The sequence below is a fragment of the Culex quinquefasciatus genome, chromosome 3 (assembly GCF_015732765.1).
Source record: "Culex quinquefasciatus strain JHB chromosome 3, VPISU_Cqui_1.0_pri_paternal, whole genome shotgun sequence".
Classification (NCBI taxonomy): Eukaryota; Metazoa; Arthropoda; class Insecta; order Diptera; family Culicidae; genus Culex; species Culex quinquefasciatus.
Window position 1 is genome coordinate 91,236,231 of NC_051863.1, and position 27,936 is coordinate 91,264,166.

The 27,936-nt window shown below is 42.4% G+C and overlaps 3 protein-coding genes across 6 annotated transcripts in view; all 3 read left to right on the top strand.

Moving 5' to 3' along the window:
* Positions 1–27,936, top strand: part of LOC6047178 (protein ROP) — a 61,943-nt gene that overhangs the window by 2,567 nt on the left and 31,440 nt on the right. The window contains exons 2-3 of one of the 4 annotated variants that reach the window (XM_038264798.1): positions 726–1,052; positions 1,119–1,360. The exons of the other annotated variants lie outside the window; for them this stretch is intronic. Of the exons in view, the coding sequence (XP_038120726.1) occupies positions 916–1,052; positions 1,119–1,230 (249 nt within the window). The 5' untranslated portion in view covers positions 726–915 and the 3' untranslated portion in view covers positions 1,231–1,360. Of the gene's footprint in view, positions 1–725; positions 1,053–1,118; positions 1,361–27,936 lie in introns of those variants that run through there. 4 annotated transcript variants of the gene reach the window in all.
* On the top strand, positions 3,886–4,696 carry LOC119770260. The gene is made up of 2 exons (XM_038264801.1): positions 3,886–4,005; positions 4,069–4,696. Exons 1-2 carry the CDS (start codon positions 3,968–3,970, stop codon positions 4,490–4,492), a joined length of 462 nt encoding a protein of 153 aa, XP_038120729.1. The 5' UTR covers positions 3,886–3,967; the 3' UTR covers positions 4,493–4,696.
* LOC119770259 lies at positions 7,587–9,326 on the top strand. Its single transcript, XM_038264800.1, has 2 exons — positions 7,587–7,929; positions 7,991–9,326. The coding sequence occupies exon 2, from the start codon at positions 8,207–8,209 to the stop codon at positions 9,170–9,172; it is 966 nt and encodes a 321-aa protein (XP_038120728.1). The 5' UTR covers positions 7,587–7,929; positions 7,991–8,206; the 3' UTR covers positions 9,173–9,326.

Sequence of the window (27,936 nt, forward strand, 5' to 3'; positions counted from 1 at the left end):
TCCCTCTACCACATATTCTCTCCTTCCCTCTTTCCCCCCCCTCTCTTTTCTCTTCTTCTATCTCTCTCTCTCTTCTCTATATCTTTTACTCTCTCTAACACCATTTCTCTCTCTCTCTCTCTTCTCTATATCTTTTACTCTCTCTAACACCATTTCTCTCTTTCTCTCTTATACACACATTTTATCCCCCCCCCCTTCTCTCTCTCTCTCTCTCTCTCTTTCTCTCTCTCTCTTTCTTCCTCTACCCTCACCCTATCTCTCCCTCTCTCTCTCCCACATTTTCTGTCCATCTTCCCTCCCACTTTCTCTCCCTCTCATTCTTTCTCTCTCCTTCTCTCCCTTTCCTACTTTCTGTCTCTTTCCCTCCTTTTTCTCTCCCTCTCCTCTTCTCTCTCCCACTTTCTCTGTCTTTCTCTTCCTCTACCCTATCACTCTCTCATACACGCAAAAAAATCAGGCCTGTTTGAATCAACAAAATATTTTTTTGATTTAACTTATTGATTTTTTGTTTAAACTAATCTCAAATCCAATTGAAACAACTCAGAATTTAGCGTTGAATTAACACCCTCGATTTTGTCAACACTGTTTTGGAAAAACAACAAAATTTTCGGGTTGATTCTACACACAAATCAATTAAATCAACTCTACCATGTTTTTTGATTCTATTAAAAGTAATTGTTGTTTACACGTGCTCTTTTTCTGTCAAAATAATCTGGTTTCGATAGTCGGCTAGTTGCTAATTCATCGGTTCCATCTTCGGGGTCCGTTTGCTTCGGTCCATGCCTCGGTCCCGATGACCGTCCACATGATTTGTCCAATCAGTGACCTGTCTGCCAGCCGTGGAAGAAATTTTGCGTAGTTCGAGAAGTTTGTGCTCAAGAATCGGGACCACCTCTCAAGCAAACCAAACTAGAAATGTACATCGAGGACCGGAAAAGCAGAAGCTCGATCCGGCTGTCTTCAAATTATCTTCAAACGGTGCCAGCAACAAAGAGGATCAACCTCCAACATCGTAGCATCAGATTCGTCCAAGTTCCGGCACATGAAATGTGGTAGGTGACTTGGTATTGGCGATACCTCAAGTGATCTTATTTCAATGTTTTTATTTAAACTTTCAGGCGACCACTGTGGAACATGACCGATTCAATGCGCGGTGGCAGCTTAGCCAACTCGTTGTTGGTGTCCTCATTGGGAAGCAGCGACACACCAGGTGCCGTTCAAGGGAAGTGAAACTTCACAAGGACACAAACTGTAATGCAAAACCAGAAGAAGCAGTGTGAAATTATGTCTGTTTCATAAGTAAACTCATTAAAAAACTAATTTCAATAAACAATAAAAATTATTATTTCAATATATATTTTGTTGTTGTTTCAACTAGATCTCTTGTCTTAAATTGAATAAAATCTGAATTATTTCAACAAAAAATCAACGTTGTTTCTACTAAAAATGGGTTTGAACGCACTTTCTGTCAAAATTTAATCAACAATAATGAGGGTAGATTCGACAAAAATACCGCTTTAATAAAACAAAATGTGCCGATTTGAAACAACAAAATTCCAGGGTTGAATCAATGCAATTTTTTTGTTGATTATATTCAACAAAATATTTTGTTGAATCAACCCTTGTACAGGCTGATTCTACAAAACATTTTTCTGCGTGTACACACACGAGCACAAACGCACTTTCACACACGCATACATACCCTCACGCACAGACACACACCCGCAACGCCCAACCAAACCGCCAACCTCAAACTGGATACAATTTTGGGTCGCACAATTCCCCCGGTTGGGGTTCCTTTATACTTCCCCTTTCCAGCTCTTCCGCAAACATTCGTCCTCTAGGGCACGAGAGGGAAAACACGGCTTTTTTAATCCCGCCGGGAGTTGAAGGTTCCGTCCTCCTCCTCCTCTTCCACAAACACGCGAGCCACACTTCCTTTAACCCTTTCAGGCCTGAATTTTCAAAAAAAAAATTTTTAGTCAAAAATGGGAAAATGATTCTTATGACCATACGAAAATTATAGGCTAGTTTTGGAAATTTTGATATTTGGGTCATATATGACCCATCAGGCTCGAAAGGGCTAATTAAGATGCTCCGGGTTCCGTTCTCCTTAGCACTCAAAAAGTGGTTCCCTTAAACAAAAATAAAAGCTACATAACTAAATCCAGCGATGCCCCGGCGGAACCTCTGTCCCATCCTGGGAGAACTGTGCCACGCGTCGGATTTTGAAGAGCCGAACCTGTTCTGCAAGAGGAGCGTCCAGTTCGGGTCCAGCACACTGCGAGGGACAGAGTGTCGCCAACACGGCCCGCGTCGATCCTCGGCGGTCCCACTTTGGAACTCCGCTCGATTTGCATCTGGCCTGCCGCGGTTCGATTTGTTTAAACTTGTTCGACAACTTTTGGCCGGTCGGGTACGGCTTTGCGTTTCTGCCGACCCAGCCGGGGCTGCACCGGATCCGGGTGGCCAAGTGGAAAGTTTCGTCGGCCAACTCAAAATGCATTTCCGATCGGTTCCTAGCACCAAACTTACCTTGCCACTTCCCACAATTTGAAAATTAACAGCAGCACCATGGAACACAAACTTACAGCCGCGAAATTATTTTGACATTGACATGTCAATTCGTGAATCACAATTCTTGAACTAAAAAAATCCTAAAATTTAGGAATTTTGAAGAAGTACTTCAGTGTTCTAAAAAAATACTAAATTTTAGGAAGAAAAAAATAGTAATTTTTAGGCATAATTTGACAAGCTAGAACATAAGTTCAAAAAATACTAAAAATTAGGAATTTATACCTAATGTCCGTTTTGCGTGTTGTCAAAAAGTGAACCTCGCTTTTGACAGTCCATATAGGGTGAACGCTCCATAAACTGGTTGCACAAAATAGGGTATACAGGCCATTTATGAGTAAATTCGAAAATAAGTTTATTTAATATTTAGATTTGTAATTTGAAATTGTTATTTATTGTCTAGTTAATTTTTTTGTTAAGACCGAGCCATGCGGCAACGCTTCCGACTCGTAAATGGGAGTTCAGAACCCGGTGCGGACTAACCACGGGGTTGGGCACATGGTTGATCCGTAGCGCATTGGATTTACTTCCGTAAATATTTCGTAAATATCGTAAATACAAGCGTAAATATTATTTATCTGCACGATATTCGGAATTGAATTTTGTTCAGTGTGGATAGTGACAGTTCAGAACTGTCACTTGTTTGTTTCCTTCATTTACAAACTGTCACCGTTCCAATCCAGCTTGAGGTATATTTTGTCACCTTCAGGATTTCCGGTGCCCTACACTGAAAATATGCCACACTTTTTATTCAAGTGCCCAAACACTTGAATGATTGAATAAAGTCACATCGTAGATCTAATTGGTTTATGTTTCAACATCAATCCAAACCACTATCAAATGCAAGTGTTTGGGCGGTTGACTTTTTGGTATTTTTTGACATGTTATTTTCATTCGGGTGGCTCAAGCTTTTCAATTGTTTTGCTCATGAATTTGTCCCACCTTCTTAAACTATTCAAAGTAATGAGCAAAACACTTGAAAATGATCTTAAGATCTACCCAAAACAGGCACTATTCAAAGTCAACGTGATTATCCACATGAATTTAATGTGTTTCACTGATTGATTTTTGCGCGACTTTCATCGAAGGCTAGAAGCGAGGCAAGAACCAATAGCACAAAAAACACTCCCGTCTTCAACTGGCCGGCCGGCGCAGTGATAGCGTGCACGACTAGCAAGCGAGAACCTGTAAATCGCTTGCACGTACTTTTTTTTTCAACACCATTTAAAATTCAAGTGTTTGGCTATTGACATTATTTCATGGCCAATCACCGAAATTTCAAGAATCTAACAATACAAAAAAACTGATTTCACAAATAAAAAGAAATTAAACCACCGGCGGCTTTTCCTTGGTCAGTGCGGACGCGTCCCAGACGAACTTGGCACCGTCTCCGATGAACATCTGCACCAGCTACTGGCCGGCCAGCTTCAGGTAGGTCGACTTCGATGGATGAATTCTCAGGTTCTTGAACTTGTCCGTGTGCGTCGTCGGCAGCACGACGGCCTCAATCAATTTCTGGATTTGCCTGTCCAACCCGCCAATGTCCGAATACTGCTCGGTCGGCCGGAAGTGTCTCCAGGATGAGGTACGAGTCCTTGTTTACGCCCACCAAATCGTCCGGCTTGAGTTTCTCTGGATCAACCAGGCCAAACACGGGCAAAACGTACGTCTGCCGTGTCAAAGTCTTGATTACGGTGCGCTTGCCCTTCCGCTTGGAGTCCAGCACCACCACCGCTCCGTCGTCCTCCGTCTCCTGAGGGTCCACGTCCAGCAGCTCGATCGACTTGTTCTCCTGTGTTACCACCATCTCGATTGCTGGTGCCTTACTGAGTCCAAACACGCACTAAATTCAACACAAAACAATGGACAATCCGGATTTACTACGACGAAGCTGCTGGCCCATGAAATTGCCGGATGAGTGCCAGCAAATCGCTCGGCCGGAAAATGTAATAGAGACAGATTGATTTTTGTTGTTGTTTGTAAACAGTGCGCGCGTTTGCGATGAAAGCTGTGAACACTGAAATAAAATTCATAGAGGAATGGTGTATGCACGTAAATATGGATGCACATACGGATTAACTTATGAAATAAATGCAATATATTTGGAGTGACCACCTCGTGGGACCAACATAGCAGGTTATCGTTTCCCTTCTGGATTCGATTTCTAAGTAAAGGAAAAGTAGTTTATCGTCACAAGCTGGACATTATCTTCTTGGAATATTGACATTTAACACTAAAATATGTGTATAAGCTAACATTAAAAAATGTGAACGATTGACTTCGTCCTCAAAAGGCTGGATAATATTTTATTTTTTCTAGTTATTTATTTTTTGACAAAAAATATTCAAAACTATTCATCAAAAACAAAATTTAAAATAATTTTTCACAAAAAAAAACTTTTTTTCAATTGCACATTTGCTGGCTCTTTTACCCTATATTTAGCGTCAGAGGGGTAAAGCGACCAAATAGCGGGGTCCACGGTCCAACAAATGTGAGTATCGCGGCCCATACATACAATTTGACAATCTTGCCATCAGGCTGGTGAAAACCAAAACTGCGCTGTATTTACTCCATCCCAGTCAACTCAATCGGAGTTCTGAAACGGAATTCAATTCAAATCGTTTACGTATTCCGTTTCAAACGCAACAACCGGTACGTACACGGAATCGGTTGTTGCGTAAGGCTGGTACAAATTTTATTTTAAGTTTTTGTCAAACCAAAACATCTTAGCATGGTGCTCCCAACGAACAAACCAAATCAACGAATCATCTCTCTGTGAAACAACTTTATGCAGAAGGCTTGGCCGCTTTAACGTCTGTGATGTTTCAATGCATTTTAATACGATGGCGCACTACAAATGTTAATAAATGACAAGAAAAGTGCTAGGCGTAATCTCACATAAGGCACTCTCCAGGATCCATTCGAAAGATTGGCTGCGCTAAGGTCTGATTAGATTATAAAACTTTTGGAATAACTTATTAAATATTATCGGATGAGTTTTCAAAAGCCGTAAGAGCCACCGTGACCTCCGACACTAATTTTCCGTTTTTCTCCAAATTGAAACAAAGTTTTATTTATGACACTCAGTCGGTTCGAGTCGTGTCCGTCGCGTTTGATTTTCGTCGCTGTCTCTTTGTTTGATTCTGAATTGACACCCAGTTCTGTGCACTCTGCCGGTTTGCGTCGCGGCTGTCGCGCTTGATTTTTTTGTTACTGTTACGATGCGCGGGCGATTTTCCAGTAAAGCGGTACATCTGAAATGAATAGTTAATTTCGGGCGAGCTCGTTTTATGACGGTTTTTTTTTTGTAAAATGCAGGGTATTTTGCAGTTAAAATTCGTTAATTTTAGAAATTTAGTCATCGACGCGTTATTGATTCAAGACCGGTTATTGATTTTGTTAACTTTGTTTTCACGATGTCGCGATATCAATAGATTATGTTTCGATAGAATTTTAAGTACACGTGACTAGACCTTTCCTTAGCATCGCAGCTCGTAAGGCAAGGTGATAAGTATTATTTCAACGTGATTATTCACGCCATTTCTATAGCGTCGCTGACTACCCCGATCGTACGCCATACGTTTAATTTAATAATCAAGTATGTAGACCGCTACAAATTCAGCAATTCCCCACGAAAACAGCATGATTCGAAAAAAAAGTTCTCCGAAATTTTTCTGGGGGATCCTTGGCCGAAATAATTAGACCCGTATTTTTTTGTTTGGCCATTAGGGTGACCTACGCCGTGTTAGGGTGGTTCGAAAAATGGTAATTTTCGTCGATTTTCGCAAAAACCAGTTTTTAAAAAAAATCATATCTCCGCGCCATTTCATCCGATTTTAGCTGTCGTAGACGCAAAAGACAGGTGATTAGTTTGGCTATTTGGGAAAAATAGTAAGAAGTTTCAAAAATCTAGCTAAACATTTGAAAAGGTTGAATGAAAACATAAAATGCTGTTTTGAAGGTCTCGGGACCAAAGAGCCTATGTCTGAAAATATTTTTATTGGATTCCTCGGAAAATTTCACATAACATATCCAAAAATGGTGAAGTTATGTTTTCGATACTCTGAGATACGATTTTTTGAAAATAAAAACTGGGTTTTTCGACGCGCCACGCGCAAAAATTGGAAAATGACGAAAACGGGAAAAAATCGACTTTTTTCACTAAAACTGCGATAACTTTAAAATTTCAGCGATGATCTATAGAAATTGCTGCATAAGTTGGTATTTTGGGTTATTTTACGATGTGCTCTGGGCCCTTGAATTCCATGTAACGCTGTTTTTTTCCTTTGGCCCCTCCCCCCGGGGACCCGCCCCCCTAAACCACCATGTTAAATATTTTTATATTAAAGTTGGTTAATTTTCGAAGCCAATGGTATATATGAAGTTGATATTTCATGTAATTTTCACCAAGTTACAGCTTGTTGAAAATCCATGTACCTAACGCTAAGACGGGGCTTAGTAACTTGACTGTTAATCAGCATTATTTTTATCTGAGGAAATGGCGGGTAAAGTAATACTACAGACAATTTATTCATGCACGGCACCGTCGCGTTGTATCTGCTGTGGCTTTAAATCAAATAAATATAAATCATGCATCTTTTATACTTTACAATCATCTCTATAAGTTTAATAATCAAAATACTAAATCTACTTGACTCGCCCGCAATACCTTTCGGGGTATATCCTAGGGTTCTACCTCTCCTACTAACATTGAGTCCAAAACCTCCCTACAAACATCTATACCACTAAGGTGACGTAGGGGTCCCTGCGCACTTTAGATAGGTGTTTACTAACATTCCTTCATTTCCCCGAGGATAGCTTGGACCCGGCGTGGACCCCCTTATTCCCTGGGCTGTATTACACACTCATCAAAAGATGAAAGCATGGTAACTCCCGTGTTGGATTATTGTTCCGGAAGAGGGTCTAACACAACCAGACCAAACAGTGGGATAAGCGTTGTGGAGCCTTCCGGTGGTGGGGCGTCCTCCAAATGCTAATGCTAATGCTTGTAGGTGTACTCGATGTCCGGCAGACACTATCCGTTGAAGACCGGTGAGTTGACCTCGGCCGTGCTGGAACGCTTCTTGATGCGATAAATAATTCCCGAGTGCACGCTACGGTCCAGAACGACACCATCATCAGTCGAGAATGCTGGATTATCATCCGCAGCTGGAAACTGGACACGTTTCAGACATCAGGAACTTGTCTCCGTCAAAGCCATGCGTGCCAAGCTGCGAGGTGAAAGCTGTGCAAGACGGCACCGTTCCCGTACACGGAGAAGGAAGACTCGGTTCTGCTGACTTTCAAGGACATCGTGTTCAGACCACCACCAATTAGTAAAATCAAAATACCAAGGTGAGTCTTTATTGGTACGAGATTATAAGGTATTGAATTGACTCATTCGGATTGATTTCAGATCGTTGCCCTCGATGGACCAATTGATACTGGCGGCAAGTTAGCCGAATTATGAGCAGTTGCAGTTGAGTCTTTTTACCGGACGGACGCGTTTTTTAATTCGCTCTACACCTTATTTTTATTTACCTTCACTGACCCAGTCCACAAACGTAAACGTAAACATATTTATTTTTTTTGTCGCGCGTCGCGTGTGCACTTATTAACAAACGTAAGCAAAATGCAGTGCTATGTGCCGACGTGCTCTTCACCCTTCGACCAACAATACCTCTGGAACTGTACGGGCATTTGTAATCGACAATTTCACGCAGCCTGTATTGGGGTCAAACGTGGCTCCGAAGACGACTTGCAACTACATGTACTTCCTATATGCAGCCTTTGTCGAAATAACCTACATATGGAAATCGACATTAGAAAAATAATGCAGCATCATTTAGAAGGCAGTCATATGATCTTGACTCACATCAAGACCAATGACAAGACAAACCAAGAAGCCCTTAATGAACTGCATAATAAAATCATAGGCCTGCAGGAAGAAATTAAGAAATCTGCAGAAATCGCAAGTCGAATACTTTCGGCAGTATTAACACAGGCACCGGCAATGGACTTCCCCTTAAACGAAGTCAGAAAAGCATTTGAAGACACCACCTCGGACCAGAATCATAAACTCGCTGAATCATTCTGCCGTATCCAGGAAATTACGTCATCCCACCGGGATGACATAATTAAAACAATTGCCTCAGCAGAAAAATGCCCCTCGGACATAATTTTAGCAGTCCACGATGAAGTGAGGGCCCTCACTTCATCCATCAATAAACTGCAAGACAATGAAATTGAAGTCCGGCAAAAATCACTGGCAGAAGAATTAAACGAACAAACCGTACTGGAAATCGAATCTGGCTGGCGACTTATCGGCAGCAAAAAAATTTGGAAGCCAGACTGGACCGACTTCGACGCCAGGCAGCGGACTCGCCGTCTTCAGGAAAAGGAAGCCGAAAAACACGTCGCCGCAACCGAAAACATCGTCAACAAATTCAGCACCAGCAACAACAACAATCACAACAACATCATCAGCAACGCCGGCAACAGCAACAACAATCACATCAACATCTTCGTCGGCAACAGCACCAGACCAACTGCAACTCTGACGCAGGCCGAAACCCAAGTACGCCACATTTTAACTTAAAGGACAATCAATTCGACCAGGACAACGCAAGTAGCAGCAACTTTTTCACTCATTCGTCAACCAAATTGTCCGACAAGGAACTTCTAGACCAGGCAAGGGTCGAATTTTCTGGCCAACCTCCAACTACATCGAATTCAAACTTCATCAACTTCCGAAAAGGAAACCATCAACCCCTACCGGAAGGAAAAACGCCAATCGTCCCACCTCTAAACGCCACCACGCCGCAGCCAGCAAAAACGTCATCACAAACTCCTGAAGTAACAGACAGTATGTTCTGTCTGGACCCAATGAAGCCGCCCATAGTACGCCTAACTGAACAGTCTGCAGTCGGCGATGGCCGTTTCCTGCTGGCCAGACTCCGCGAAATTAAAGTCTATGACAATCTCAGACTATACTTGGCGTATCTGAAGTACCAAAAACCGGACGTCTGCATAGACGGACTAACACTAACCAGCATGCATGTCTTTTTTGCATCCAATGGCCTGCCTACTGAACCTGAACATCTTATGAACATCTTCATGGAATACAATTCAACAATTGGAATTTCACCTAAGCAAACCCTCACCGACCTGAAACCTACAGGAAATATGTAACAACTAGAAGACTTCAATACCTGCAGCATTCGCGCGAAGCCGCCAACAAATTTTACCTGCCGACTACATCGTCGAATTTTTACAAGCATTGACGCCTTCTAACACGGAAGAAGAAATGACACCCTCGCAAGAGGCAGTAAGTACTATTAATAATTTAAGTATGTCTCCAAAAATTTCTTCAACGGAACAACAGAATGCGAATGAAATTCTAATTTATTGTCAGAATTTCAATCGCATGAAAAGCCCAGGCAAAATGAAGGAAATTTCTTTAAACATTCTCTCACATTCTTTCGACATTATTCTTGGAACTGAAACTAACTGGGACGAAAGCGTCCACCCTGAAGAAATTTTTGGAAACAATTATTTTGTATTCCTAGGCAATAGAAATTTAAATCTCAGTCAGAAAAAGTCAGGAGGCGGCGTCCTCTTAGCCATAAATGCTAGACTTAATCCAAAAGAAATTGTAACTGAAAAACATTTTCAATTTGAACAAGTCTGGGCCAAAGCCACTATTGCAGGCCAAGTACACATTTTTGCATCAGTATACTTTCCGCCGGACCATGCAAATAAACAGTCGTATGAACTATTCTTTAAAACAGTAGAAATCATAACATCAAAAATGGAACCGGAAGTAAAACTTCACATTTATGGCGACTTTAATCAAAGCAAAGTCGAATTTATATCTGACCAAGAAAATGAAGCAATTCTTCTCCCAGTCATTGGGGAAAATGAAACTTTGCATTTTCTCTTTGACAATATTGCAAATTATGGACTTTTCCAAATCAATCATGTAAAAACCAAAGAAATTCATTTTTAGACCTTTTATTCACTAACTGTATTGAAGACTTTCATGTACAAGAATCTGTAACCCCCCTTTGGAAGAATGAAGTCTTCCATACAGCAATTGAATATTCTATTTATGTCCATAAAAACACTTTGCCCATTGACTGGGAATATGAAGAAGTCCTGGAATACAATAAAACAAACTTTGTAGAAGCCAAACGTAAACTACTTGCAATTGACTGGCAAAATTTATTTAATAATGAAGGAAATGTCGACGAATTAGTAGGAAAATTCTATACGGAAATTAACACTATAACATCTGAAACCGTACCTACTAAAAGAAGACGACGTAATAACACAGGCAATAAATACCCAGTGTGGTTCACTCCACAACTAAGAAATTTAAAAACAGAAAACAAAAAGCCTACAAACTATACAGAAACAATACAAATGACACAAATCTTCTGAATTATCTAAATATTTCCGACCATTTTTTTTCGGCACTCAATTCTGCCAACGAAGAATATAATAGTAAAGTCGAATCTGAAGTCAAATCATGCCCGAAAAATTTCTTTAATTACGTAAAATCCAAATCCAAAAGTAGTAACTTCCCATCGCAAATGCAACTGGACGAAAATGTAGGCAGTAACTCAAAAGAAATTTGCAATCTTTTTCAAAATTTTTCAAAGAAGTATACACCTCATTTTCCGAAGAAGACCGCGACCGCGACTACTTTTCATATATACCGGAATTTCCAAATGACGTCTCAGTCAATTCTTTGTCAGAAACGGAAGTACGCCAGGCATTGAAGGACTTAGACTCATCAAAAGGACCAGGACCCGACGGAATAGCACCTGCATTCCTAAAGAACCTTGCAGAAGAATTGACATATCCACTGCATCATCTTTTCAACATGTCAATAAATACTGGAAAATTCCCACAAACATGGAAAAAGTCTTTTTTGGTGCCTATTTTCAAGTCAGGCCCAAAATCAGACATACGTAATTATCGCGGAATTGCCCTTTTGTCTTGCATTCCAAAACTTTTCGAATCTATTATAAATGAAAAAATCTTTCAGCAAGTAAAAACCGCATCACATGTAAACAGAACGGCTTTTTAAAGGCCGCTCTACTAGCACCAACCTTTTAGAATTTGTAAATTTTACACTGAATGCAATGCATAATCGCAATTTCGTAGAAGCAATTTACACAGACTTTAGTAAGGCATTTGACAGAATCGACATACCATTATTAATCTTCAAACTGCAGAAAATTGGAATTCAACCGAATCTTTTGGAATGGCTTAAGTCATATTTGACTAAGCGCGAACAAATTGTTCGCTTCCAAAATGTACTATCGGAATCAATTCACGTCACCTCTGGGGTTCCGCAAGGATCCCATCTAGGACCTCTTCTTTTCATCTTGTATGTAAACGACATTTCCTTCATTCTTAAAAAAATTAACGTACTTGTATATGCAGACGACATGAAATTGTATATGGAAATAGGAAATGCCAATGACAGTCATGTATTCCAAAACGAAATTAATCTTTTCTACACATGGTGTAGTAAAAGCCTACTCCAATTGAATGTAAAGAAATGTAATTCCATTGCCTTCAGCAGAAAACATGAAACACCAAACATAACAGTATTATTAGGAAACCAACCAGTAGAAAAATGCAAAGTAGTACGTGATCTAGGTGTCATCCTAGACTCACAACTAACTTTGTAGAACACTATAACACAATAATAAACAAGGCAAAAGTACATTAGGCTTTATAAAGCGCTTTGCATTCAACTTCCAGGACCCGTATACTATTAAATTACTCTATATAACGTATGTCAGGCCACTCTTGGAATACTGTAGTATCGTCTGGAATCCATACTATGCCGTACACCAAGCACGTATTGAATCTGTCCAAAAACAATTCTTACTGTACGCACTACGTAAACTTAACTGGACTGCATTTCCTCTCCCATCGTATGAAGCACGCTGCATGCTCATAAACATACAATCATTACAAGAACGTCGTAAATTTGCCATGCTCTCTTTCATCAACGACATTATTTCTCAACGCATACAGTCAGCAGCATTATTTTCAGTAATACGCAATAGTATTCATGAACCAAGCCGTACTCTTAGACATTCACAACTTTTTAGAATAACTGCATACACGACAAATTATTTAAAAAATTCGCCATTAAATCAAATGATGCGCTTTTATAATAAAAATTCACAGTACATACATTTCGACATGTCTAAACCGGAACTACGAAAAAATCTGTACAATAGAAATAATATCTAGTATGTAAGAAAATTGTAAGTAGTCTACATAAGCTTGACGAATAAACAATAAACAATAAAAAAACTCTTCCCAGCGTTGTGGACTTCGTTTTACTACATCAACTCGTTCGTGTACGACCTGCGTAAGCTTAGCAAGCGGACATGTTTCTGATGTCTGAAACGTATCCACTTTTCAGCTGCGGATGAAAATATAGCATTCTCGACTCATTAAGGTACGACACTGGACCGCAGCGTGCACTTGGACATCATTTAGTGGCAATGTTGACCGTGGAGGATCGCATCAAAAAGTGTTCCAGCCCGGCCGAGGTCAACTCACCGGTCTTCATCGGGCAGTATCTGCCGAACATTGAGTACATCTACAAGCAGCATTTTTTAAAAATACATCATCACACACCGGTACTGCTCGTTTACGACTGATTGTGAGCCCAGAGGACCGACAACGAAAAAATGCCGTCAGTAGTGGTTGGTTCAGGCCTGAGTTCAGGGACAAAGCACGCTCATACGATGAACTGGCTTCCTATTTTGACACGTGACAGTGTTCTCCAAATACGACAGGTAAGCTGAAACGTAGAATTTCCTCGGGCCTCTATTTAAAACTTGTTATTTCTTTTTTTAGAATCGCAAAGAATGTCAACAGACTTAAATTTCCAGGATGCTGTCAAAATAGGCTAGTGGCATTTTGCCGGCAGTGCCTTCTGCTTGAATAGTTCCGGCCACCTGTGTCGGTTGAAGCGAAGTCAACTGACGGCATGATTGTCACGTGAATCTTGACAGGCTTAACTTTGGTCGAATGATGACGTTTCAAATTATATAGTAAGAAGAAACGCTCTGACTTTTCTGAAACAAGATGCTATTTTTTATTTAAATACATTTCCCGTTTCGACAGCAGGCCAAGCATTGATATCTAAGAGCATGCAATGACACTGATCTTGTTGCGTGCTCTTCGGTTGACGTCCAGGTAAGGAACATCCTGGAAGGAGCGCAACTAACTACATCCGTAGTTCTGTTAGATCAACCGAATTATCTTGATCAGAACAGTATAGCTCTGGTTCCTTGCAAGTGTCCTATTTTCCTACCTCCACGTTGGCTTGGTTTTCATGATGAGGCACCCAGTCTTATAGTCGCAACAATCCAGTGACCTACTACCATCATTAGGAGTAGCACTGGTGGCCTGTGGAAACGGATCGTAAACCTTTGACCACCGCGGGTCAGAGTCGAGACGGCTAAAAGAAAGGGGCGCAACAATGTAGGAAAGGGAAGTAATTTGTGATTGTAGACGGTATTGTTTTGATTCGCAGTATGTTGAGTCAACTGCTGTGGATGTACCTGAAACATCGCACAACGGGGTTTTCTCTTCTCTTCATTCTCAGCTACCACCTATCTCCTATTTTTATTTTGCTCTACTGATTCTCACTTCTTCACTGATTCTTCTATTTAATATCCATCATTTGATTTTGATTCTACTAACTTTTTTATTTTATTTTTTTTTATTGCGAATTTATTCATTTGAATACACACAGGGGAGGGGCGTTTTTTAGCAAGTCACCATTTTACCAAAACAAAGTGTGAACCTTGCGCGAAGTTAGTTTTCGGAGTTTGCGAGAGAAAAGTGGGGTAAAGCTGTGGAAGTTTAATTTTATTGAAATTAAAACACGAGCACACCTGTAAGTAGAAGAAAAGATAAAGTTAGTGCGAATTTCGAATACTGAAACATTTAATACTTACCAGCAGCGAAGGAAGCAACAGAAACTGCACCGTCGTCGCCTACCGTCACTGAATGCTACATTGTACAGTGTCGGTAGTTTGTAAGTAAACCTGAAATGGAAAGTAAACAAAATATTAATAAAATTATACACAAATGCAGGAAGTGGAACGAAGGAGAAGATAAGGAAGAGGAAGAAGTGTAGGAGAGATAGAGGAAATCGTTGGAAAGGAAGACTAATTAAGTAAGTGAAATTCAAACAAACATGTACACAAATAACTAAATAAAAACTTAACTTTTTAGTTTTGTAGCTGTCGCTACGACTGCTGACAAAAAGTTAGTTTTACTGACTCACCCGAACAAACTACAAAATTAATTACGGGTCCAGTAATCCTCTCCACGATAGCCGACGAAACAACATTCTGCGGTGCGTGTGGACTCTTCTTCGACAACGTGGATCGGATAATCACCTGCAGCAGTTGCGTCATGATTTACCACTCACGCTGCGTGGACGCAACGGCGGCGGAAAATGAGTGGTGCTGCCCGGAAGGTTGTTGGTGCGAAGAGGACAAAGAAGCCCAAAGCAACAACAATAACGACGGTTCTACGAACTCATCCGAAGAAGCAAGCGAGATGCCAGATGCGGCGACCGAACCGGAAAAGCCGGAGGTTGTCAAGGTAGCGTTGGATCAGCATGCGGAGCAGTTCGATGCTGAACGTTGGATACGGGAGAAGCAGCTAGAAATCGAGGTAGAACTAGCAGAACGGCAGGCACGGATCGATCGCGAGCTGCAAGCCAAAGAAAAGAAGATGACCGAAGCAATCCGGAAGAAGATGCGACGGTATGAAACAAACTTGGAGCTTGAGCAGAGGAAAAAGTCGGACCACAACAGGCGAATGGCAGAATTGGATAGCTCGTACCGTAGAAGGTCTTCGCTCATCGACGAGCAGCTGGAGCTCATCAAATTCGGCTTCGAAAAGCTCCTGCCATCCCCCCAAATCGTTGACTTGGCGAAGGAGGAGGAGGAGGATGCAGAAAACGAAACGGATGCTGAACGCGATGAAAACTCGTCGGATCCGGGCGAAGAGAGCGATGGAAGTTTGAAAGTTCGCGCAGAGGACACCAGCGAGAACGAGACGAAGCTGTTAATGCAAGATTTCGTCAGCATAAGTCCAAACGGGCTGGGGCAGCAGTGTTCCGGATTTGAGAAGGCACAACTGGCCGCGGGCGGGGGACTTGCAAGACAGTCTCCTTGTTACCCGATCGACCCAGTACAGTGGACAAAGTCTCTCGGAACGCGAGAAGGATCCTCAACCCATGGAGTGACGGACGAACGAAACCTTGTGGGGCTTCGCCACTTGCTTGAAGGTGCGGCGCAAAATACTGGACACTTTCCTCGCCATCTGTCCGAGCCAGACATCGTAAAGCGTCATCTGTCGTTGGAAAGCCCGGAACTACTGCCACAATGCCGTTTGGAGGAAGCATGCGAGGCCGAGCGTTCGGTCGACGGACTTGAACAAATCAAATCGCTCGAAATCGTGGAAGACATACTGCGCGAGCAGATGGAGGGGGCAGATCTCACGCTTGAGAGTCCGCTCACAAAACAAGACCCAGCTAGCGTTCTCCTAGACGCGGAGCAACGGCTCTGGGCACCAACTAGGTCGACGGAACCAAAGATTTTCTTGTTGACCAACCCGGACACGATAACCGGGACAAGCAGAAGAGGACAGATAGAGGAAGCGGCTCTCTACTGTCTGAAAGAGGACAGCTCGGGACTGAGCAGGGCCAACCAAATGCCACACACATGCGACGATCATCAGTGGCGGTTCTGCGAGGGGATCGAAAGGCTGTCCGTCGACGTCCGCATGCAGCTCGTCGCAAACTGGAAGTTCGGCGACGACTTGAAATGTCAGCTGGAGAAATTCGGCCAACGCGATGCGTGCCGGGAGCTGCACATCCTGGTAGCTCTTCCGCTCGTGAGCACGGTCGACTTCAGCCCGCAAATGGAATTCACCAGGGATGCATCGACTGCGGACGAGGCCAATTCTGTCGCATTGATCGAATGTGCACAAGCAATTCGACCGGTACTCGGAAGTGTAAGGGCGATGCTCTGCCTACAGCAGATGGCGGAGACACGTAGCGCGTGGCCAAGAATCACGCGGAAAAGTGGGTGGATCTTTGCGATGAGGACAACCGGCGGCGAAAAATGGCTACTGTCATCGGTGCGTCAGAAACCACACTTGAGCCTCCACATGATGAATGCAGAAGAGCTATCGGCGCATAACAGCATCGATGTAGCGGCTGACGACGCTCGGCGGGAAGAATTCTTCGGAGAGCTGAGATCGATGGAGTCGGTTGTAGCAGTCGAGGTGAATCTGCACCAAGCGGTGTTTGAAGATCTGGACAGTCCGAAGGAGCACAGTACACTGCTAAGTTCGGCGGCATGTGCTCAACAAGATCCGGTGAGTACTGATCGAACAACGCTGATAAATGGTGCGAGAGACTCGAAGAATGCTGGTCGCGCCAAGGGTGGCCGCATCGACAAACTACTCCAAAACAACAGCACGCCGCTGAGGAACCCAAGCGTTGGACTTTTGCCGAAAGGTTCTCGCATCCCAACGAACGCCGAGATTGATTACGGTGAAAGCAACTACGGCGTGGTGAATCAACCCTGTGCGATGGCTTCGGTGAGACCTGTGACACACAAACAGGATGATCCGGGACTAGGTATCCCGGACAGCACTGCGAGACTGTGTGCGGCGCAACCAGTGATCGTCGTTGAGCAACTGCCAGAGCATATCGGTGCGCAGAAGCCGACGACTGGAAACGTCAGTAAGGCGACGAACCTGGATGCCACCAAGCGCAACGCGATGGATATCAACAGCAGGAACAAGTACGAGTGGGCAAAAAAGCAGATAAACCAGGTGGAGCACTGGTCGATGGGCAATCGGCCGCAGCAGGTAGACTTGGAGACCGGAAACTGGAGGTGCCTAGCTGAAAGAAAAACGGTGAACGCAGCGGTGATAGAGATTTTTGGTAAATCCGACGCGCCGGACGGCCCGACGGATGTTACGGGCTGGGGTGTTACGACCGCTGAGACGGGCGCACTGTCAGACGGTGGAGGACCGACGGTGTAATCGACCGATGCCACTGGGAACTGTCAACGCGCGCAAAGGAGAAACGGAGAGAAGAAAAGTGCGTGTGTGACGCACAGGGGAGGCGCGTTTTTCAGCAAGTCACCATTTTACCAAAACAAAGTGTGAACCTTGCGCGAAGTTAGTTTTCGGAGTTTGCGAGAGAAAAGTGGGGTAAAGCTGTGGAAGTTTAATTTTATTGAAATTAAAACACGAGCACACCTGTAAGTAGAAGAAAAGATAAAGTTAGTGCGAATTTCGAATACTGAAACATTTAATACTTACCAGCAGCGAAGGAAGCAACAGAAACTGCACCGTCGTCGCCTACCGTCACTGAATGCTACATTGTACAGTGTCGGTAGTTTGTAAGTAAACCTGAAATGGAAAGTAAACAAAATATTAATAAAATTATACACAAATGCAGGAAGTGGAACGAAGGAGAAGATAAGGAAGAGGAAGAAGTGTAGGAGAGATAGAGGAAATCGTTGGAAAGGAAGACTAATTAAGTAAGTGAAATTCAAACAAACATGTACACAAATAACTAAATAAAAACTTAACTTTTTAGTTTTGTAGCTGTCGCTACGACTGCTGACAAAAGTTAGTTTTACTGACTCACCCGAACATCCAGCTTCTCTTTTATTCTAAAATGCAATCATCATTGTCTTACTGTTGATTCTTGATTTTTTATAAAATATAGTCTCTTTTACTGTCTATTGTTTTCAATCTTCACCCTTTTTTCAAACAAATGATGTTTGAGCCCATACTCAATTTATGGAATGGTTAAAGGATTAACACAAATATTACTATTGTACTTTTGGTAAACTTTTATAACATGCTTAGGACCAAAAATTGTAACAAAACACCGCGACAAAAGAAATAGCAACATATAAACACGACACAACACTAGCAAAGATTTCAGGAGAAAACAATTCACAGTAGAATAACAACAAGTTTTTGAATTCAAACAAAAAATAAAACAGTTTTTGCTTTAATGAAAGTTGATAGGCACACTATAGATGGTTAGGCGCTTATACTCACATCAAACCCTACGTAATGTACCACCCCCGGTCGAGTTAAAATGCGTAACCGGAAAAGAAGGTGTGCATGCCTGGCACGAACACTCAAAGCGTGTTCTAGCATGTTGCTCGTACTGACTCAGAGCAAGGGTGAGATGTAGGTGTAAGGGCAGTGCGTGTTCGTCGGGAACCTAGTGCATAAGATCGGTCAAGGCCCGTTCTTACACTGAAAATTGCGAATTGCGAAATACATTTCCCGTTTCGACATCCCCGTTGGATTTAGATTTTGATGTATTTCTCGTAAGCTTCAACTTGTATTGATTTTAAACTCTTTGAATTGCACGCTTTTGGTATACCTCTCCAGGTATATCCTAGGGTCTTACCTTTCTACTAACATTGAGTCCAAAACCTCCCTACAAACATCTATACCACTAAAGTGACGTAGGGGTCCCTGCGCACTTTAGATAGGTGTTTACTAACATTCCTTCATTTCCCCGAGGATAGCTTGGACCCGGCGTGGACCCCTTATGCCCTGGGCTGTATTACACACTCATCAAAAGATGAAGACATGGTATCTCACGCATAAAAATAAGGCATATTTGAATCAACAAAACGTTTTGTTGATTTGAAAATCATTATTTTTGTTGAATCAACGCTAAACGTCAAAGCAGCTTTTTCAAAACAACAAAAGACTTTTGTGGAATTGAGAAAATCAAGTTTTGTTTCAACGTAAAATCGGCGTTGATTATATTCAACAAAAATTTTGTTGATTCAAACCTCGTACAGGCTGATTCTACAAAACATTTTTCTGCGTGCTCCCGTGTTGGATTATTGTTCCGGATGAGGGTCTAACACAACCAGACCAAACAGTGGGATAAGCGTTGTGGAGCCTTCCGGTGGTGGGGCGTCCTCCAAATGCTAATGCTAATGCTTTGAATTGCACGCTTTTGGTTTGAACTGATCTAAAATAGATTCAATACACAACCGTAAGAATGCGTTTCAAAAATACATGCGTGCCAATACAAACCGTAATGTTTTTGAAATTTACATCAGATTCTAAATTCAACTTGGTAAAACAATTTCGGCTTGGGTAAAGCACGTGCGCACCTTTCGCGGTGCGAATATTGACTCGGACCACTACCTAGTTGCCCAAGTAACATTTTTTTCTTACTAAAGAAAGGTGAGGAATTCTCTGAGATTTCGGTCATTCGATTTTTTCTGTATTTTTTAATCCGGCTGAAACTTTTTTGGTGCCTTCGGTATGCCCAAAGAAGCCATTTTGCATCATTAGTTTGGCCATATAATTTTCCATATAAATTTGGCAGCTGTCCATACAAAAATGATATGTGAAAATTCAAAAATCTGTATCTTTTGAAGGAATTTTTTGATCGATTTGGTGTCTTCGGCAAAGTTGTAGGTATAGATATGGACTACACTGAAAAAAAAATAATCCAGAATGGGCAAAAAATCATTGACTGAGTTATGCTTTTTTGAATCAATACAATTTTTTTTTCAAAAAATCGAAATAATGGTCGCAAAAATTTTTCAATTTCATTTTTCGATGTAAAATTGAATTTGCAATAAAAAAGTTCTTTTGTGAAGTTTTGATAAAGTGCACCGTTTTCAAGTTATAGCCATTTTTATGTAACTTTTTTCAAAATAGTCGCAGTTATTGTTTTTTAATAGTGCCCATGTTTGCCCACCTCTGAAAAAATATTTTTGAAGAGCTGAAAAAATTCTCTACATTTTGCTTCTTCGGACTTTGTTGATATGACACCCTTAGTTGCTGAGATATTGCCATGCAAAGGTTTAAAAACAAGAAAATTTATGTTTTCTAAGCCTCACCCAAACAACCCACCATTTTCTAATGTCGATATCTCAGCAACTAATGGTCCGATGTACAATGTTAAATTATGAAACATTTGTAAAATTTTCCAATCTTTTTAAAAAAAATATTTTCAAAAAAATTAAATCAAGACACAAGAACTTTTTTATTGCAAATACAACCTCCCCAATTTTTATCCTGATTATTCATTCATAGTACAGACCATGAGTGAGCATCTGAATCAAATTTGACATCTATCAGCAATCCCGATCAATTTTTAGAACGATTTTTTTTTTAATTAAATATGTCTTTATTGAACTTTCTTATAATAATTACATTTCTTTTACATGTTAAGTGGTATGGCCTAATGCTCTTCATCTTTGTTGTATTTTTCGTTTTATTATTAACTGATCACATTTATTTTATTTACTTCAAATTGTTTAACATTATTGCATTGAATCGAATACATTTGGGTAAAAAAAATCACTTTATCAACTAATCCTATCTTAAAACTAAAAAAATAAATTCATTGAAATATTCAAAATCACTAGAACGAGTAAACTACGAACTGTATTTTAAGAAGAATGCTCCAAGCGTTCTTACTTGTTCTTGGCAAGTTTTGCAACCACACAGTGTTGTTGTCATCTCGATGAAAATGTTCAAAAGTTCTTGTGGTGAAAACAGGTTACTACTGCCTTCATCCGTTGATGCTGGTTGGTTTTCCTCGGTTGCTGACTGAAGCCTGGAGGTGTTGTATTCTATGCAACTTTTATCCGCTGATTCAACGGCAATGGCTGCAGATTTGGAACCACTCGAACAGATCCTGTTACTGGCGACGCCAAAGCAGAAAAATCCACGTCCGTGTATGCTGGTGGTGTTTTGCGATGATTTGGTTGGTGCCTCGTCGTCGCTTGCTGCCGAATTTTTACAAACTCAGCACGTTTTGGGCAGCTCCGATTCTTGGTAGAATGGTCGCCGCCGCAATTGAAGCATTTCGCTTCGATGTTCTCGTTGATTGTTTCGCAAGCTTGAGTTTTGTGCTTACCTCCGCAGATTGCACAACGACTCTTGATGAAACAGTTCCTTCCACCATGCTCAAATTGCAAGCAGTTCGAACACTGTGTCACATCACGGTGCACTGGACGATAACGTTCCCAAGTCACGATGATGTTGAAAATTGCCCGAACTGTTTTCAGCTCAGACGGCGTTGTAGATCCTTTCTCGAGATGAACCAGGTACAGTTGATCACGATACTTGATGTCCTTGTTGTGTCTCGTCATCTTGAAGACTTCGATCACGTTCAACTTCAGAGTTTTGAGCTCTTCTTTCAGCACACTCACATCCATGTCGTACAGACCTCGGAGGACCTGTTTCATGGGTCGTTTACCTGTATCGTCATGGCTGTAGTATTCAATCTTTGTGTTGTTCAAGAAATCCCGAACGTAGTTGTAATCCTTTCTCCTAGGTAGCAGAATTTTGAGTCCATCAGCACACAAGCGGATGGAAGCTCGTAAAGCACCAGATTTGATAAACCCGGTCAGCCACTTTCGCACCGAATCCGATGACGATGTTTTCACAAAAATGGGTGGCAACTTTTCCCGTCGTTCAAATTCTTCCTTCTCGCTTACGTCCACAGGGAGGGTAGCGAACTGGTTTCCAGACGAATTTTGAGCGTCCTTGCTCAAACTGCCTGGCTTTGCAGGTAGCGCTTCGGCATTCTTAAGCTTCTTCAAATCTGCTGATCCTGCTGGTGAGGACCGCCTCTTTTTCTTGCCGTGAGGCATTTTTGCACTTTTTAAGCACTTTTCAGGAGCTAATATCCAGGAGTACCTCACTGATTGGTGTTCCACAAAGGAATGACAAAATCATAAGTGGTTTTTATCATATGAAGGGAAATCATCGTGAACTGGAACTGCCGGTCGTTAGCCCGGGTAAAGTGGAAACGTTGAGATGATTGTTGTCCTCTGCTCTCATCTCGCAAAAAGCCATATACAGCAATTCCCCACGAAAACAGCATGGAAAAAAACAAAAGTGCTCGGATCGGGCTCAAAATTTTTCTGGGGGTTCCCTGGCCGAAATAATTAGACCCGTATTTTTTTGTTTGGCCATTAGGGTGACCTACGCCGTGTTAGGGTGGTCTGAAATATGGCCATTTTCGTCAATTTTCGCAAAAACCACTTTTTTCGAAAAATCATAACTCCTCGCCATTTTACCCGATTTCAATTGTCTTATACGCAAATGAAAGGTGATAAGTCGGCCTTTCAAAGAAAAATAGTAAGAAGTTTCAAAAATCTAGCCTAACTTATGAAAAGGGCGTAGCAGAACGGCAGGCACGGATCGATCGCGAGCTGCAAGCCAAAGAAAAGAAGATGACCGAAGCAATCCGGAAGAAGATGCGACGGTATGAAACAAACTTGGAGCTTGAGCAGAGGAAAAAGTCGGACCACAACAGGCGAATGGCAGAATTGGATAGCTCGTACCGTAGAAGGTCTTCGCTCATCGACGAGCAGCTGGAGCTCATCAAATTCGGCTTCGAAAAGCTCCTGCCATCCCCCCAAATCGTTGACTTGGCGAAGGAGGAGGAGGAGGATGCAGAAAACGAAACGGATGCTGAACGCGATGAAAACTCGTCGGATCCGGGCGAAGAGAGCGATGGAAGTTTGAAAGTTCGCGCAGAGGACACCAGCGAGAACGAGACGAAGCTGTTAATGCAAGATTTCGTCAGCATAAGTCCAAACGGGCTGGGGCAGCAGTGTTCCGGATTTGAGAAGGCACAACTGGCCGCGGGCGGGGGACTTGCAAGACAGTCTCCTTGTTACCCGATCGACCCAGTACAGTGGACAAAGTCTCTCGGAACGCGAGAAGGATCCTCAACCCATGGAGTGACGGACGAACGAAACCTTGTGGGGCTTCGCCACTTGCTTGAAGGTGCGGCGCAAAATACTGGACACTTTCCTCGCCATCTGTCCGAGCCAGACATCGTAAAGCGTCATCTGTCGTTGGAAAGCCCGGAACTACTGCCACAATGCCGTTTGGAGGAAGCATGCGAGGCCGAGCGTTCGGTCGACGGACTTGAACAAATCAAATCGCTCGAAATCGTGGAAGACATACTGCGCGAGCAGATGGAGGGGGCAGATCTCACGCTTGAGAATCCGCTCACAAAACAAGACCCAGCTAGCGTTCTCCTAGACGCGGAGCAACGGCTCTGGGCACCAACTAGGTCGACGGAACCAAAGATTTTCTTGTTGACCAACCCGGACACGATAACCGGGACAAGCAGAAGAGGACAGATAGAGGAAGCGGCTCTCTACTGTCTGAAAGAGGACAGCTCGGGACTGAGCAGGGCCAACCAAATGCCACACACATGCGACGATCATCAGTGGCGGTTCTGCGAGGGGATCGAAAGGCTGTCCGTCGACGTCCGCATGCAGCTCGTCGCAAACTGGAAGTTCGGCGACGACTTGAAATGTCAGCTGGAGAAATTCGGCCAACGCGATGCGTGCCGGGAGCTGCACATCCTGGTAGCTCTTCCGCTCGTGAGCACGGTCGACTTCAGCCCGCAAATGGAATTCACCAGGGATGCATCGACTGCGGACGAGGCCAATTCTGTCGCATTGATCGAATGTGCACAAGCAATTCGACCGGTACTCGGAAGTGTAAGGGCGATGCTCTGCCTACAGCAGATGGCGGAGACACGTAGCGCGTGGCCAAGAATCACGCGGAAAAGTGGGTGGATCTTTGCGATGAGGACAACCGGCGGCGAAAAATGGCTACTGTCATCGGTGCGTCAGAAACCACACTTGAGCCTCCACATGATGAATGCAGAAGAGCTATCGGCGCATAACAGCATCGATGTAGCGGCTGACGACGCTCGGCGGGAAGAATTCTTCGGAGAGCTGAGATCGATGGAGTCGGTTGTAGCAGTCGAGGTGAATCTGCACCAAGCGGTGTTTGAAGATCTGGACAGTCCGAAGGAGCACAGTACACTGCTAAGTTCGGCGGCATGTGCTCAACAAGATCCGGTGAGTACTGATCGAACAACGCTGATAAATGGTGCGAGAGACTCGAAGAATGCTGGTCGCGCCAAGGGTGGCCGCATCGACAAACTACTCCAAAACAACAGCACGCCGCTGAGGAACCCAAGCGTTGGACTTTTGCCGAAAGGTTCTCGCATCCCAACGAACGCCGAGATTGATTACGGTGAAAGCAACTACGGCGTGGTGAATCAACCCTGTGCGATGGCTTCGGTGAGACCTGTGACACACAAACAGGATGATCCGGGACTAGGTATCCCGGACAGCACTGCGAGACTGTGTGCGGCGCAACCAGTGATCGTCGTTGAGCAACTGCCAGAGCATATCGGTGCGCAGAAGCCGACGACTGGAAACGTCAGTAAGGCGACGAACCTGGATGCCACCAAGCGCAACGCGATGGATATCAACAGCAGGAACAAGTACGAGTGGGCAAAAAAGCAGATAAACCAGGTGGAGCACTGGTCGATGGGCAATCGGCCGCAGCAGGTAGACTTGGAGACCGGAAACTGGAGGTGCCTAGCTGAAAGAAAAACGGTGAACGCAGCGGTGATAGAGATTTTGGTAAATCCGACGCGCCGGACGGCCCGACGGATGTTACGGGCTGGGGTGTTACGACCGCTGAGACGGGCGCACTGTCAGACGGTGGAGGACCGACGGTGTAATCGACCGATGCCACTGGGAACTGTCAACGCGCGCAAAGGAGAAACGGAGAGAAGAAAAGTGCGTGTGTGACGCACAGGGGAGGCGCGTTTTTCAGCAAGTCACCATTTTACCAAAACAAAGTGTGAACCTTGCGCGAAGTTAGTTTTCGGAGTTTGCGAGAGAAAAGTGGGGTAAAGCTGTGGAAGTTTAATTTTATTGAAATTAAAACACGAGCACACCTGTAAGTAGAAGAAAAGATAAAGTTAGTGCGAATTTCGAATACTGAAACATTTAATACTTACCAGCAGCGAAGGAAGCAACAGAAACTGCACCGTCGTCGCCTACCGTCACTGAATGCTACATTGTACAGTGTCGGTAGTTTGTAAGTAAACCTGAAATGGAAAGTAAACAAAATATTAATAAAATTATACACAAATGCAGGAAGTGGAACGAAGGAGAAGATAAGGAAGAGGAAGAAGTGTAGGAGAGATAGAGGAAATCGTTGGAAAGGAAGACTAATTAAGTAAGTGAAATTCAAACAAACATGTACACAAATAACTAAATAAAAACTTAACTTTTTAGTTTTGTAGCTGTCGCTACGACTGCTGACAAAAAGTTAGTTTTACTGACTCACCCGAACATCCAGCTTCTCTTTTATTCTAAAATGCAATCATCATTGTCTTACTGTTGATTCTTGATTTTTTATAAAATATAGTCTCTTTTACTGTCTATTGTTTTCAATCTTCACCCTTTTTTCAAACAAATGATGTTTGAGCCCATACTCAATTTATGGAATGGTTAAAGGATTAACACAAATATTACTATTGTACTTTTGGTAAACTTTTATAACATGCTTAGGACCAAAAATTGTAACAAAACACCGCGACAAAAGAAATAGCAACATATAAACACGACACAACACTAGCAAAGATTTCAGGAGAAAACAATTCACAGTAGAATAACAACAAGTTTTTGAATTCAAACAAAAAATAAAACAGTTTTTGCTTTAATGAAAGTTGATAGGCACACTATAGATGGTTAGGCGCTTATACTCACATCAAACCCTACGTAATGTACCACCCCCGGTCGAGTTAAAATGCGTAACCGGAAAAGAAGGTGTGCATGCCTGGCACGAACACTCAAAGCGTGTTCTAGCATGTTGCTCGTACTGACTCAGAGCAAGGGTGAGATGTAGGTGTAAGGGCAGTGCGTGTTCGTCGGGAACCTAGTGCATAAGATCGGTCAAGGCCCGTTCTTACACTGAAAATTGCGAATTGCGAAATACATTTCCCGTTTCGACATCCCCGTTGGATTTAGATTTTGATGTATTTCTCGTAAGCTTCAACTTGTATTGATTTTAAACTCTTTGAATTGCACGCTTTTGGTATACCTCTCCAGGTATATCCTAGGGTCTTACCTTTCTACTAACATTGAGTCCAAAACCTCCCTACAAACATCTATACCACTAAAGTGACGTAGGGGTCCCTGCGCACTTTAGATAGGTGTTTACTAACATTCCTTCATTTCCCCGAGGATAGCTTGGACCCGGCGTGGACCCCCTTATGCCCTGGGCTGTATTACACACTCATCAAAAGATGAAGACATGGTATCTCACGCATAAAAATAAGGCATATTTGAATCAACAAAACGTTTTGTTGATTTGAAAATCATTATTTTTGTTGAATCAACGCTAAACGTCAAAGCAGCTTTTTCAAAACAACAAAAGACTTTTGTGGAATTGAGAAAATCAAGTTTTGTTTCAACGTAAAATCGGCGTTGATTATATTCAACAAAAATTTTGTTGATTCAAACCTCGTACAGGCTGATTCTACAAAACATTTTTCTGCGTGCTCCCGTGTTGGATTATTGTTCCGGATGAGGGTCTAACACAACCAGACCAAACAGTGGGATAAGCGTTGTGGAGCCTTCCGGTGGTGGGGCGTCCTCCAAATGCTAATGCTAATGCTTTGAATTGCACGCTTTTGGTTTGAACTGATCTAAAATAGATTCAATACACAACCGTAAGAATGCGTTTCAAAAATACATGCGTGCCAATACAAACCGTAATGTTTTTGAAATTTACATCAGATTCTAAATTCAACTTGGTAAAACAATTTCGGCTTGGGTAAAGCACGTGCGCACCTTTCGCGGTGCGAATATTGACTCGGACCACTACCTAGTTGCCCAAGTAACATTTTTGCCTTTCTTACTAAAGAAAGGTGAGGAATTCTCTGAGATTTCGGTCATTCGATTTTTTCTGTATTTTTTAATCCGGCTGAAACTTTTTTGGTGCCTTCGGTATGCCCAAAGAAGCCATTTTGCATCATTAGTTTGGCCATATAATTTTCCATATAAATTTGGCAGCTGTCCATACAAAAATGATATGTGAAAATTCAAAAATCTGTATCTTTTGAAGGAATTTTTTGATCGATTTGGTGTCTTCGGCAAAGTTGTAGGTATAGATATGGACTACACTGAAAAAAAAATAATCCAGAATGGGCAAAAAATCATTGACTGAGTTATGCTTTTTTGAATCAATACAATTTTTTTTTCAAAAAATCGAAATAATGGTCGCAAAAATTTTTCAATTTCATTTTTCGATGTAAAATTGAATTTGCAATAAAAAAGTTCTTTTGTGAAGTTTTGATAAAGTGCACCGTTTTCAAGTTATAGCCATTTTTATGTAACTTTTTTCAAAATAGTCGCAGTTATTGTTTTTTAATAGTGCCCA

What these genes read in the sequence shown, in the direction of transcription:
- LOC119770260 (XM_038264801.1), top strand. Translation starts at nt 3,968, where the DNA reads ATGAACATCTGCACCAGCTACTGGCCGGCCAGCTTCAG. An exon ending in TACTGGCCGGCCAGCTTCAG is followed by an intron (nt 4,006 to 4,068) that starts GTAGGTCGACTT and finishes CGTCGTCGGCAG; the next exon opens with CACGACGGCCTCAATCAATT.
- LOC119770259 (XM_038264800.1), top strand. Translation starts at nt 8,207, where the DNA reads ATGCAGTGCTATGTGCCGACGTGCTCTTCACCCTTCGACCAACAATAC.